The sequence below is a fragment of the Lithobates pipiens genome, unplaced genomic scaffold (genome assembly GCF_037356315.1).
Source record: "Lithobates pipiens isolate NorthernLeopardFrog02 unplaced genomic scaffold, aLitPip1_a1.2 Scaffold_13, whole genome shotgun sequence".
NCBI lineage: Eukaryota > Metazoa > Chordata > Amphibia > Anura > Ranidae > Lithobates > Lithobates pipiens.
The window spans coordinates 374,108,371-374,122,879 of NW_027507718.1; the positions used below are offsets into that span (position 1 = coordinate 374,108,371).

At 44.8% G+C, this 14,509-nt stretch overlaps 1 protein-coding gene across 7 annotated transcripts in view; it reads right to left on the reverse strand.

Moving 5' to 3' along the window:
- Nucleotides 1-14,509, reverse strand: part of ASB5 (ankyrin repeat and SOCS box containing 5) — a 95,457-nt gene that overhangs the window by 29,287 nt on the left and 51,661 nt on the right. For all 7 annotated transcript variants that reach the window (XM_077477245.1, XM_077477246.1, XM_077477239.1 and 4 more), the window contains 2 exons: nt 8,370-8,449; nt 3,771-3,878 (listed from right to left, as the gene is read on the reverse strand). In XM_077477245.1, the coding sequence (XP_077333371.1) occupies nt 3,771-3,878; nt 8,370-8,449 (188 nt within the window). The remainder of the gene's footprint in view (nt 1-3,770; nt 3,879-8,369; nt 8,450-14,509) is intronic.

The following is a 14,509-nucleotide window of genomic DNA, read 5'->3' on the forward strand; positions in this document are numbered from 1 at the left end:
CGGGGGTCTTGTCCCCCCTCTTCGGTTCTTCTGCCGGGCCACCGCGCCTTCTTCTAGCTCTTTTACAGGCGGTGGCCCGGTCTTCTGTCACCGCCGCCGCCGCCGCCTTCTGTTTTGTTCTTCTCTTCTTCTTCTTCAGATGTTGCCTCGTCGAGTCCTCCGCTCACAATGGCTCTGACCGGGCACGCGGCGACTTATATAGGGATATCGCCGGATGATGTCCCCGCCCATTATGGTTTTACAGTCCCAGAGGATGCTGGGACTGTGACATCATAATAGGCGGGGACATCATCCGGCGATGTCCCTATATAAGTCGCCGCGTGCCCGGTCAGAGCCATTGTGAGCGGAGGACTCGACGAGGCAACATCTGAAAAAGAAGAAGAGAAGAACAGAACAGAAGGCGGCGGCGGCGGCGGTGACAGCGGCGACAGAAGACCGGGCCACCGCCTGTAAAAGAGCTAGAAGAAGGCGCGATGGTCCGGCAGAAGAACTGAAGAGGGGGACAAGACCCCCGAAGTCGGAAGAAGAGGCTGGCGGCGAGGAAGAAAGCCGGGCTCCTCCGCTAGTAAAAGAGCTACAAGAAGATAGCGGAGGAGTCTGGCGAGAAGACCCCCGAAGACGGAAGACCCCCGGAGCTGTGCAATAAACTATTTTATCTTGTGTGTTGTGTTTTTTTTGTACTTTATTTTACAGGTGAATGGGTAGGGGTACAATGTACCCCATACTCATTCACATAGGGTGGGGGGCCGGTATCCGGGGGCCCCCTTATTAAAGGGGGCTCCCGGATTCCGATAAGCCCCCCGCCCGCAGACCCCGACAACCAACGGCCAGGGTTGTCGGGAAGAGGCCCTTGTCCTCATCACCATGGGGAAAAGGTGCTTTGGGGTGGGGGGGCCGCGCGGCCCCCCCCTTCCCCAAGGCACTCCCCATGTTGAGGGCACTGGTACGGCTCAGGAGGGGGGCGCTCGCTCGTCCCCCCCTTTCCTGGCCGGCCGGGTAGCGTGCTCAGACAAGGGTCTGATGTGGACCTGGGGGGACCCCCATGCCGATTTTTTTCGGCATTGGGGTTCCCCTTTAAGTCCATACCAGGCGGCGGGGCCAGCGGCGTCTCCTTCGCGGGCCCCGCCTACCTGGAGACCCGCTCGAAATGAGCGGACTTTCCTCCACGTGTGTGGGCGAGTCCGTTCATTTCAAAAGTAGGGCGGATAGTACGGCGGACTTAGTACGCCGTATTAGTCCGCTGAAAAAGTGCCGTGTGTGGGCAAGTAGCCCGTTCAGAAAGTCTGACGGACAGTCTGGTGGGAAGTCTGCCAGACTAAGTACGTCGGACAGACGGCTACGTGTGTACGTGGCTTTAGGAATGTTAGACATATTACTTCATCAATGGCTGCAAGGATTACTTCTTATTTCATTAACAATTGGTCAGGGTTGACTATCCAATTAGCAGGGTTGGCCATCCTGTGTGACCAATGACAGGGCTCATTTATCTTGTCAATAGAGTATTTATAGCGTGGGCATGTGTGGGCGTACCCCTGATGACGTCACCTTTTGACGAAACGATCGTTAGGATGTCACTCTCACATGCTCTGCACATGTGCGATAGCTTCCATGGATTTGTAAATTGTAAGGAACTGTTTTGGCTTGTTTGCACTTGGGCTGTGCCCCTAGTTTGAAACATATGTATGCAGCACTGCAGCATTGCCAATAATCTGCCTAAGAGACAATACTACACTATCCTGGGTCGTTTGTCTCTTTACATATTAGCACACCCTGTTGCTAAAGCTGTCTGATATTCTGGCTGCTGTTTACTGTCCGGTGTACATAGAGGCCTCTGATGAGACGCTTGGATATCCCTCCAGTGGATCTTTGAATCCAAACAAGCACTTTGTGATCCCCCTGAGTAAAGCTGGATTCATACCTATGCAGTTTTAGTGCTTTTTGCATTTTGAAGATTTGCACTGCAGTCCATTTAACATGGTTTCCTATGGAACATGTTCTGTAGTGCAAATCTGCAAAATGCAAAAAGCACTATAAATGCATAGGTATGAATCCAGCCTCTGGGTGGTCGCTGGTTTTCTGGTAAGCCTTTTATCTTAAACATGGTGATGGGTGACACGCTGCCAAGCATCTGACCAATGCTGTCCACTTCTTGTGGGTCCTCCACTGATTACTAGTGGGATCTCCTTCACTGAATATTAGTTTACAAGAACTATTTTTCATTGGATTTGTTACATTTGTATATCAGTCACACATGAACTTTTTTTCTTTTTTGTTCACTTTGTCATTTAATATTGCAAAATTGTTTTTTGCACGCTTGCACATTATAGTATGTTATATGCTGTATAGTATTATGTTAGTTGTAGGTAGATTTTATTAATTTCACCATTATTGAATACTGCATATTAGTTAAAGTAATATTGCATATTGATCATTGCACATTTGAACTATTTTCACATGCTGGTAGGCATTGTGTCATTCATATTTTCAGTTCAATTTAGCGCTGCACTTTATATTTTGCACTATAGTTATATTTGGGCATAACAGGCCAAAATGTACTAGACACAAAGAATGCGGGAATGTATTTTATTACAGAAATTAGCAGACTGCAAATGATACAGTAGTGTAAAAATAGCCAGCAGCAGAACAATTTTAATGAGCAAAGCTAGGCCCAAATATTCTAGAAACAAAGGACATAGGCTTTACCGCATTACCTGGGGTTTACTAAACAGAGCCAATGCTCTAATGTTCATATAACCAGTCCACAGTTTCAAGTTCTTAATTTTAACTTTATGTTATTTTAATTTTTAAAGGGTATCTGAGCCCAAGAAAAAAAACTTTAAAGAAGTATAGCAAAAGCTTTTTTGCCTATATTTCTGCTATGGATCTGCAGCCTGAAGACCAAGAGCTGAGCGATCAGCTGTGTTTGATCACTCAGTTCTCACTCTTATGTCCCGTACATACGATCGGAATTTTGGTGGGAAAAAGCTCTGATGGTTTTCCCGACGGAATTCCGCTCAAGCTGTCTTGCCTACACACGGGCGCACCAAATTCTGATCGCCAAGAACGCGGTGACGTATAACACGTATGACGGGACTAGAAAAAGGAAGATCAATAGCCAGTAGCCATAAGCTTCTATCTCGTATTTGAATCTGAGCATGCGTGGGTTTTTGCGCGTCAGAATTGCATACAGCCGATCGTAATTTCCGATAGGAAGTTTTTCCATAGGGAAAATTGAAAACATGCTCTCAAATTTTTGCTGGCTGGAATTCGACCAGCTAAATTCCAATGGAGCATACACACTGTCGCATTTTCCAATGAAAAGCTCTCTTCGGTCTTTTGCTGGGCGAAATTCTGATCACGTGTACGCAGCCTTAGAACTGCATCCACATAGGTGAGGTTTTTGTTTTTTTTACCTAAACCCATACCTCTCTTTTATTATAATGCATTGTATCTATAGAGAAGCAATGTGTTAACCTTAAGCTCTTGTCCCTGATTTGGACTACACAACAACTTCCCTTCTTCTCATCTCCACAACAGAGGGGGAGGTGTTCTGTACTTCACAGAGATGAACTTGGCATGGCTGATAACACAGTTTAAGATTTTAGTACAACACAAGTAGAGTGTATAGGAAGTAATTGGCTCCTCAGATTTCTAGTTAGACCTGCTGGTCATGTTTGCACTTATCCAATAGATATAATAAAACTCGTTAACCTGTATATTTAAACTGTGCTTCATTGCACTGACTTGTATTATTGTATGACACAACTTACATGTGCTCCAGCTTCCAGCAGTGTTCTTGCACATCCAACATGATCTCCCAGGCAGGCTTCATGTAATGGGGTCACATGGTCAATCGTTAAAGTGTTAACATTGTAACCCTAAAGGTATAAAATTGCACATTGCAGTCAGCTAGATAGCAGTACAGCCACAGAGATGTATCAATCTTGGAGCACAGTAAGGCAGTATGAAATAGGAGATTGATAAGAGAGGCGAGAGTTCAGTAATCTCCCCCATTACTGTTTAGCACTATGCTGATATAAAACACATTCCTGACCACTTCCTAATTAACCACTTCAATACAGGGCACTTTCACCCCCTTCCTTCCCAGCCCAATTTTCAGCTTTCAGCGCTCTAGCGCTTTCAGTGACAATTGCGCGGTCATGCTACACTGTACCCAAATGAAATTGTTATCATTTTGTTCGCACAAATAGAGCTTTATTTTGGTGTTATTTATTCACGACTCCGTTTTTTTTTTTTTGCGATATAAGCGCAAAAAAAGCGAAAATTTGGGAAAAAAACAATATTTTCTTTTTTCTATTTGAAAAGAAATCCAATAAAATCAAATTTTGTCATAAATTTAAGCCAAAATGTATTCTGCTACATGTTTTTGGTAAAAAAAATTCCGTTAAGTGTATAATAATTGGTTTGTGTGATCACGGACATATGTACGCAAATGATCATGTACATATGTGTGCAGGTGATCACGTACATATGTGTGCAGATAATCATTGGGACATGTGATTTTAGTGGGACATATGTGGGGGACATGTTTTTATTATTAGGGACATGTGTTTTTATTATTTGGGGACATGTATGTTTTGGGGACATGTGTGTTTTGGGGACATATGTGGGGACTGTGTTTTCACTGTGTAGTGTGTTGTGTGTTTACACTACACTGATGATCAGTGAGTAAAAAGCTGTGAAAAGCAGCCCATACTCACTGATCATCAGCCGGCTGCAGCGTTCTGCTCTCCTCTTCTCAGCGGTGACTTCCGTGTGAGGAGAGGAGAGCCGATTGCCTAGCAACCGGCTGTTTGTTTACATCACATGACGGCCGTGATTGGACACGGCCGTCATGTGATCAGGAGGGCCAATCACAGAGCCCTCCTGCCGATCTGAGATGTGCCGTGTCCGGGTGACACGAGCACATCGGGATCGCGCCGCTGCGCGGGCGCGCACGCGCGCGATCCTGCTGCTCCTGAATGACGTTCCTGAACGTCCTATCAGGAGCAGGCGGCTCCCACCCGGCCGTATATATACATTGGCCGGGTGGGAAGTGGTTAATCTATCTTGATAAATCCCCCTAACAGTATACATTATGCTTATATAAATGCAATTAATAATAGGGAAGCTCTCAGTAAAAAAAAATGATTCAGTTAGAGAAGGTAGACAGTAGTGTGGTAATAGCACTCTCAGGCTCATGCCGGTGTTGTGTCGAATACTGTCCCCCGTCGGATAGTGTCCGCCCTGTACTGTGCTTGCGCAGTACAGAAGACAAGAAGACGCTGAAAGTCTACGAAGATGAACGGTGCCTGCACAGTAAGTCCAGGTTCAAGCCCCATCATCCAAGTGGACATAGAGTTAGAATAAAAAAATTGCAGAGCGAAGGGAGGCCGTGCCCGAAGCGTGGCGAGCGAAGCGAGGCCGTGCCCGAAGTGTGGCGAGCGAAGCGAGGCCGTGCCCGAAGCGTGGCGAGCGAAGCAAGCCCGAGAGGGGCCCTGTTACTAAGTGCTACCTTATGTCCACTTGGATGGTGGGGCTTGAACCTGGACTCAGTGCGCCAGTGCCGCTCATCTTCGGAGACTTTCGGAGTCTCCTTGTCCTCGGTACTGCGCAAGTGCTGCGCCTGCACAGTACGGGGCGGACACTATCTGATGAGGGGACAGTTTTTGGCAGAACACCGTCCCATACATGGATCAAAATTCCCTGGTCTCTGCTGAACCAGATGAATTTCGATCCATCTATGGGAAGAGGTGGTTGTACAGAAGTTGATCTACCAACAACCTTTCTGTTGGAAAATTTCCACTCCATCAGTGCCTCGGGCTATAGCCGGCAGTGCTGATCAGCGTATTCTGATGGCGGGGAACTTTGGAACTTTTCCTGCCATCAGAATACATTAGCTCAGCAGGATGGTTGAATGAAAAAATAAACCACCTGCCTTACCCTGACTGACAGTCCCCAGCTCTCTGCTCTCTGAAGACCAAGAACTGAGTGATCAGCGGTCTTTAACCACTTCAGCCCCAGAAGCATTTACCCCCTTCCTGACCAGGAAATTTTTTGCGATATGGCACTGCGCCACTTTAACTGACAACTGCGCATGCGACACTGTACCCAAACAAAATTGACATTCTTTTTTTCCAACAAATAGAGCTTTCTTTTGGTGGTACTTGATCTCCTCTGTGGTTTTTATTTTTTGTGCTATAAACAAAAAAAAATGGCATTTGTGAAAACAAAAACATTTTTTTATTTTTTTTTACTTTCTGCTATAATACACATTCCCAAAATAATATATATAAAAAAAAACGAATTTATTCATCAGTTTAGGCCGATATATATACATACTTTTTGTAAAAAAAAATAAAAAAATTGAAATAGGCATATATTGATTGGTTTGCGCAAAACTTATCTTCCTTACCTCTCCTCTCCTACACCCCTCTCTCTCCCCCCTCCCCCTTTGTATCGCTTGGAGGTTGTATTGGGATAGGTCTTTGAGGGACATTTTATATATATGTGTACGCTTTAAGATAGCGCTACTGACCCCATTTTGCTACATAATGCAAAAGTTATCGTGTTTACAAACTATGGGATAGATTTAGGGACTTTTTTTATTTTTTTTTATTGTTGCTACTAATAATGGTAGCGATCTGTGATTTTTAGCGGGACTTTTTAGCGGGACTGCGACATTGCAGCAGACAAATCTGACCCCAAATGACACTTTTTGGGGACCAGTGACATTATTACATTGATCAGTGCTATAGAAATGCACTGTTCAATGCATAAATTACACTGGCAAGGAAGGGGTTAACACTAGGAGGCGATAAAGGGGTTAAGTGTTCCCTGGGTGTGTTCTTATGGAAGGGGGTGTGGGCTGCCAGGGACATGACAGAGATCGCTGGGAACCGAAGATCATCTGGCAGAACGGGGATTCACCATGTTTACACTGGCAGATCCCTGTTCTGCCTCTGTACACCGTGTTTGCAGGTCGCCGGCGGACATAGACTCTGCCGGACCTGGGACGACACTCCCGCGGTGCGCAGCACACCCGCTATCTCCCGTGCACGGACTGCCGTACAGCTACAGGAGAGCTTAACTGACGCAGTATAATGACGGCGACTGGTCGGCAAGTGGTTAATTGCTCAGCTCTCAGTCTTAGAGGCAGCTTTGGACCAATGCTGCATTCACCAGGTGAGTATTACCCCACACTTTTCTTTTAATATGTACAGTCCTGAGAAAAAAGAAAAGAAAGGGGGGACATGATTGAAAACTTTAAATATATTAGGGGAGCTAGCAGTGTGGCATTTTAGAGCACAGGCCGTACTGCAGGCGGTCACGCTCAAATTATTTTCTGTTTTATGCAATTTTTGTAAGTGCAACTTTTTATTCAATTTATTTTTGTTTAAAATTTTTACTTCTCCAACACGCTGTCATCTGAGCACTTAAAGCCGGTGTCTAATGTGAATCCCAGCGACTGATCACTGAGAGCTGAATTATCCTGGTGGGGACACATGTATATATGGATCTTGTTGGGATTTCTACATCTACAGGTGGAGTCGATGTACAACCTGAGTTCCAGCAATTGATCATTTACAGCCGATTTCCCTTTGTGGAGACACGCTTATAGATCCTGTTAGGATATGGTAAGCTGCCATCTATTATATCCTTAGCACGGTGGTGAAGCACTTTTGGATGAGTTTGCATGGAACTTTCACTTATGTATTGTTTTGGATGGACACTGTCATTTGACATAGCAGATGATTCACGGATTGACTATTTCACCTTATATACACTTTTTTTTGTCATTAAGGTTGTTTTAATATAACCATCATTTAAACCCATCAACATGGGTAAATTTTATTTCAGAATTTTCATTTAGCAGACTTTGTTTCACTGTTTTTGTTTAATTTTGTATCATTTTGTATCATTTATTTACACATACATGGTACCTTCACATAAGCTATGAGCTTATGCACTTAAGTTTGACAGTGCACTTCACACACATTTCCATATTTTTTGTATCCCGATTTTCCAGGTGTTTTTAGTGCAGCAGTCCTTTAGTATATTGGCCAAGCACACCCTTAATTGTGCAATATTAGGGGTATGAATAAGGTTCAGGAGGGCAGTATCTTCAATAATGACACATGATTATGAACAAGAGTACATGGCCCTAAAGGAGTTGTAAAGGCAGAAGTTTTTTTTTTTTTTTTATCTTAGTGCATTCTATTTTATTTTTATTTTTTATTTTCTCACAAGCACCACATTTCAACATGGTTCTAATGGCCCATTAACTGCAATAAACAACACTGTTGTGAAGGCGCACTTATCAAACATTACTTGGGCATGCCAATAAATTTATAATAATTAAAACCTACTTGTGAAAGCAATGTTTTCAGAGCAAGTAGACGTCCCTGGCTTGCTGCCTCATGCAGTGGAGATCGATCTGCCCAGGATCCTACAAAAGAACACTCACAATGAACCTTTATCTCTTTGGGATGTCCTGGTCCTGTCACATACTGTATTCAGAATACATTTTGTTCTGCAATTTACAACATAATAGTACAATTTCACACACAAAGTAAGGGTTAAGGTATATTGTATTTAGTTCCAGATTATATCATACAGCTTTTAAACAACTGTCCAAGCTATTTGAAATATATATGCTTTGAAAAAAAGATGTTCAAAATGTAGGATGATTCACAACAGGAATCCCTTTTTTGTGGTCTATTATTGCCTTCAAAATGTCTGATCAGTATGATTATTCTAAAACTATAAAATTCACTCAACAGAGCAGCAACAACGGATTTATTGCTATTGGGTGAGAAATTAATGGAATTAAAGTGGTTGTAAACTCCAGTCATGAAATTTGAACTAAATTGAATGTATGTTAAAGTAGTACTCCTGTCAGAGCCACAGTAATTACTTGTCCAGGTCTTCCCAGGACTTCCAGGTCTTCCCAGCTTCTGCCCAGCAGCCAGGTACACAACAGGCTCATTCACTCCTTCTCCAAGGACCAGTCTAGGAGATGTTTATTTTTGTTGTTTTTATTTTTGAAGAACTTGGATTGGGATGAAGAAAGTGGTGGGAAACTCCAAAGATAAGAACTATGTAGTGAGGACTTGATCTTCCTTTCTGAATAAGCTATGATGAAGTCTGGGCTTGTAACAAACAGTAGACTTCAGCTTAAGCAGTAGTAGAGACATTAGAGCAAAGTCCCTTTAAGGGACTTAGGCTTCCTGATGATGCATGTGTGTATGTGAAACGCATAGAGGCGCCTGGGTTATTATGGACGTCGCTTCCTGTTCATGGACCCGTACCAAATCGAGGCTTGGAACGCACGCCGGGATAGAGAAACAGAGTTTGTGTCAGATTCCTAAAACAAATAGCTGGACAGACTCAGTGCCAGTCTCTAGGCACTACAAAGTGTGAGTTTGCATTTTATATATTGTGAATACTTACATTTTAGTCAAGATAAATAAATTTTTTATGCATACATGTTGCGCAGTGATAGATGTTTAATTTTTATGGTATACAATCACTGATATGGAGAAATAAGGAGAAGCTAGCAGTAAACTAGCTGGAGCAAAGCCAGGACAGTGGAGTGGTTATCACAGATGAACCAAAGGCAAACTTATTTCTAGGCTCTGGTGAGTGCCCATTTTAGAAGGTGGTGGTGACACATGAATTGGTGAAAAGATTCAGCATGAAGCACGCATGAAAAATTTGAGAATATATATGATAAATGGAAATGGACTCTGGAAATATTATATTCTTTGTGACGGGAGTCCCTTTTGGGTGCAGGGTGACCAAGAAAAGACTGAACCCTGAGAATATGGTTGGATTACTTCAAAAGGGACAGTAATATTCATTAACGATATCTCTCAAGAATATATGTAAAGACTATTCTTGGGTTGTTTGATTCTTAACTCAACATGTTAGTTGAGAGAGCTGATCACATTGGCCTCTAGAACTGGGTAGGAGCCGGACAGTCTACTCCTACTATAATTTTGTTGCCTACTAGGCTGAGGAGGGGAGGAGATCACTGTTTGTATTGTAAATTGTAATTAGCTCCTGCTATTGTGTGAAGGTGTCCTGTGTTATACTGATGATAATGTTGATTGTGTCTTCTGAGCTAAAAGACATCAAGTCTGTCCTAAAGGTCATGTCTCTGAGTCACCTAGTCTGGGTAAATGATTTAGTAAATTAGCTCATGTTAATTAGGTTTCTGGTTACAGGTGTATTGTTAGAGTAATATGAGCAGGAGGTAGGAACTTCCTCTTTAACTGTATATAAAGACTTGTAATTTTGGTTCTAATAAAGAGTCTGATTCCTGTTTGACCCTCCGTACAGAGCCTCGTCTCGTACTTGGAGGGGAAGAAATATTCGTATGTGTTTCTTGTTTGGCTGAGTGCAGTGTTCGGTAGCTGCCTTTGTGTTCGGAAATGGAATAAACGGCTTTAACCCCTTTCATACTCGGGTGTCATTACATATTTTTTGATATTTGGCACCTTATTGTCACGTTACACTTTATAGTGGTCTTTCAGAACATTATTGATGTCCTAAGGAGTGAGGTCTTCACAAAATGTTTTAATATTTGGCACTTTATTGCCATGTTGTACTTTACAGTGAGGCTGGTTTACAGGGCATACACACTGTGAGGTTGATGTATAGGGTTTACCCACCGTATTAGTAGTAGCATCACATCAGTAAATGTTTGAATCAACGCAGTTACTTCCTTTTTTCAAAGTCCCTTTAAGCAGGAAAGTGTCTGGACAGAGCTCTTCAGGACATAAGCTGGTGTCCCCTTTAACAGACTCACAGCTGACTACAACTGGGCACCAGAGGAGTAGCTAAAGCACAAGGTTCCCAAGATTTTTCAATGTCTGTACTCACAAGTGCCAAGGACAGATTGAGCCTACTTCCATTCTTCCAGGTGATGCCCTCCAGTGATATCAGACACATCTATGGCAGACACCTACCCTCAGACAGCTTCTTCTAAGCACCCTGGGATCTGCATTCCCCTCCTCAGGTCGCCCACCCGAGTCCTCCTCACTGCAGCCTGTGTCTGAGAGGGCAGCGTGCCCCCTTCAGGCTGGACTCCTTCACTCTGGAACAAGATCCAGAGCTCTATGTGCTCCCACAATAAATACAGTCTCCCAGTATGCCCTCAGAGCCTGCCTCTCTGGGATAGGCTGGGGCTGTATTCATGCTGTCATCTACATAGCTCCACACCTATCATCCAGAAACTTCTCAAGTAGCCTGGATACTGAGGGAGCTATCCAGCGGACTGGCAGCAGCAAATCACAAAGATCAGACCTAACTAAGAAATTACAGCTCACTGGATACAGTGAGCCAAACTATGCTTTTACCTTAACCAATATTTAAAGCCACAATGCCTACAGTGTGGAGACTAAAATTACCTTTCAAAAACACACTCTAACACTTATCTAACTATCCTAGCACCTACCTAGGAGGGTGCTACATTACATTTGGGAACCCCATATTACCCCATATATAATCTTGGGGGCAAGATTTAAAAATGATTTGATGGTGCTTTGATATCCAACATTTCCATCTGTCTATGGCGAATATATGATTTATAAGTTGGTGCAAGAACTGCAGCAGTTTACAAAAGAGCTGAAAGACGTCTGTAAGCAAGTGCAGTCTGGTGCTGCACCTCTTATACCTCCTACCCTTCTATTTCGCTGTTTGCTACAATGCTCCTTCATAGTCTAGTCAAACCATTTTTCGATCTGCATATATTTACAAACTGCTTCAAATAATATAGATCATTAACATTAACAGCATCATTTCTTCAGTTCTCCTGGGGGTATTTGAAGAGAATGATCTAGAGAGCTGTGCAACAAATGTCCACCACTGCCAAGGGCTCAGCCTGTGGTGAAATGGAGTTGGGTGTAACTATGCCTATATCCATCCAATGGTGTAGCTAGCACACCTGGCACCCGGGGCTGGTCATTTTTTTGCACCCCACCCCCAAGAAAAATGGTATGTGGCAATATATTTTGCGCTGCACCAAAATTTTGGGTGTGGTCAGGTTGCAACAACAGTGGGAGGAGCTGAAATGGCCATATGCTTTAATAACTGTGCCACAAGCGAGTATGTAATAGACAGTACAAACCTCAGTAGACTAATTTTAATGAAATTAAATGGTTTTATTGCATATCCTTCACTACACACAGCTAACCTTAAAGTGATAATAAAGTCCTTGTTTTTTTTGTTTTGTTTTTAAATACCAAACATGTTATACTTACCTGCTTTAGCCTGGATTCTCCTCTTCTCGGGTCCCTCATCTGCCCCCCTATCCCCTCCCTCCTTCCGAATGCCCCCACAGCAAGCAGCTTCCTATGGGGGCGTCCAATCAGGAGAAACAGCTGCACATGGCAACCAATCAGCTTCTATCTTCAGCTTGTTCAGCTTTGAAAATTAAAGCTTGCCATGCACAGCTGTTTTGATAAATTCCCCTAAAGGCTCATTCAGGCAGGCACTGAAACAGGTCCTGTATGCTGAGCCACTTTTTGCTGCATCTGCAGGCACCAGAGAGCTTCACCTATAGAAGTGGGTGCACAGATCAGAGTGTCAAATTTTTACATTTGACTATGTCCATGCAGCTGCTGCGTCCCAATTGACTTTGACTGGACTGCCTGCACAGGGATGCACGAATACACCAAGTATCGGTACACGGCCATCACACTGGGCATGAACGCATATGCTCCATGTGATTGAGGCCTAATTGTCATGTGGGCCAGATAGCAGGAAAGAGGAGATGTCAGGTATGGGAATTTTTATTTTTATTCATACTTACATAGGTGGATGCTGCATCTGTCCCCCACCGGCTCTAAGGCTGAGAACTGAGCAATCAAACCATTTCCAGTGCTCCTTTGAGCAGAGAGCTGGAGACTGTCAGTCTCTGGCTCTCTGCTCTACCCCCCTCCACGCTAAAACACTGGGCCGTGGAGGGGATGGGAGCTAAGCGGGCTGTCCTCACAGAGCCGGTCCAGGCTGGTGAAAGATCGCAACCTGGCTCTGTGACATCAGCCGACAGCCCGCTGAAAATGGGTCACAGGGAGTCACAGCAGTGCAAAACAATCTGCACCCCTGTAATCCACAGCAGAAATACAGCCAATAAAGCCGTCTATTACAGGACCTGTCTCTCTGCTCCCGTTTGACATTACTTGCGACAATCGATAAATGTCCCTATTTATGTTGTGAACCTCCCCCCGTTTCCTAGTCCAGGGTCTCTTCTGCACCCCTCCCCCCTAGTCTAGGGCTTCTTCTGCACTTTCCTCCTACTCCAAGGTCTCCTCTACAGCCCCCCCAAGTTCAGAGCCTCTTCTGCACCCTGCCCTCTGATTCTGGATCCTTTGCCACACCAACACCACCTCTACACCCCCCCCCCCCAGTCCAGGGCCTCTGGCTTACTCCCCTCCTAGTCCAGCGCCTCCTCTGCATCACCCAGTCCAGGGCATCCATTCAACTCCCCGCCCCCAGTCCAGGGCCTCCTGTGTAATCCCCTCCTAGTCCAAGGCCTCCTCTGCATCCCCTAGTTCATAGCCTCCTCTGCACTCCCCTGCACCTCCCAGTCCAGGGCCTCCTGTGTACTCCCCTCCTAGTCCAGTGCCTCCTCTCCTAATCCATGGTTTTTGATAGACCAACCCTTTTTTAGTCCAGGGCATCCTTTGCACATCCCCACTCCAGCACCTCCTCTACACCTTTCCAGTCCAGGGCCTCCACTGCACCCCCCCAGTCCAGGGCCTCCTCTGCACCCCCTCAGTAAAGGGCCTCCTCTGCACCCAGCCCAGTGTCTCCTCCACAACCCCCATCAGCCCAAGGCTCCCACTGCACCCCAGTCCAGGGCCTCCTCTGAGCCCCCCCCCAGCCTAGTCCAGGGCCTTCTCTGCACCCCCCACAGGCCCCACCCATCCTTTACCATACCAACTCCAACATCCTAGTCACACAAGCCCCTCTGCTTGTCCTAATAAATGGCTTCCAAAGGCTCTCCCGTGCTGAAGCGTTGCTCTGGAAGGCCTTTCTATAGTACTGGCAGGTGGGAGGAGAAGAGTGATTCAGCGCTAGTGCACCTGTGTAGTCTCCCTCCTATTTGGTTAGAACAGGTCTTCCCAGTGCAGGTGGACATGACGGAACCCCTGGCATCACCCCCCTAGATGCATCACCTGGGGCGTGTGCCCCCCCCAGCCCCCACCTAGTTTCAACCCTGTATCCATCTACAATTGTGGGCTACTCTTTTCTGGATGGGGTTAGTTACAGAAGTCTTGCCATGTTCTCCACAGTCCAAAAGGTGTGAATTAACTGATTGCCTTAGTTGGATTGACAGTGAACAAACTTTCTAATGCCTACATAAACCTACGCTATTTATGCTACAACCAAATTAATTATTGCTATGTGGATTTTGTATGATTGCTTCTACTATACCAGAACATTATTCATTTTCCTAAAGCCCATAAATCACTACTCAGATGCTATATTGCACTGTGTT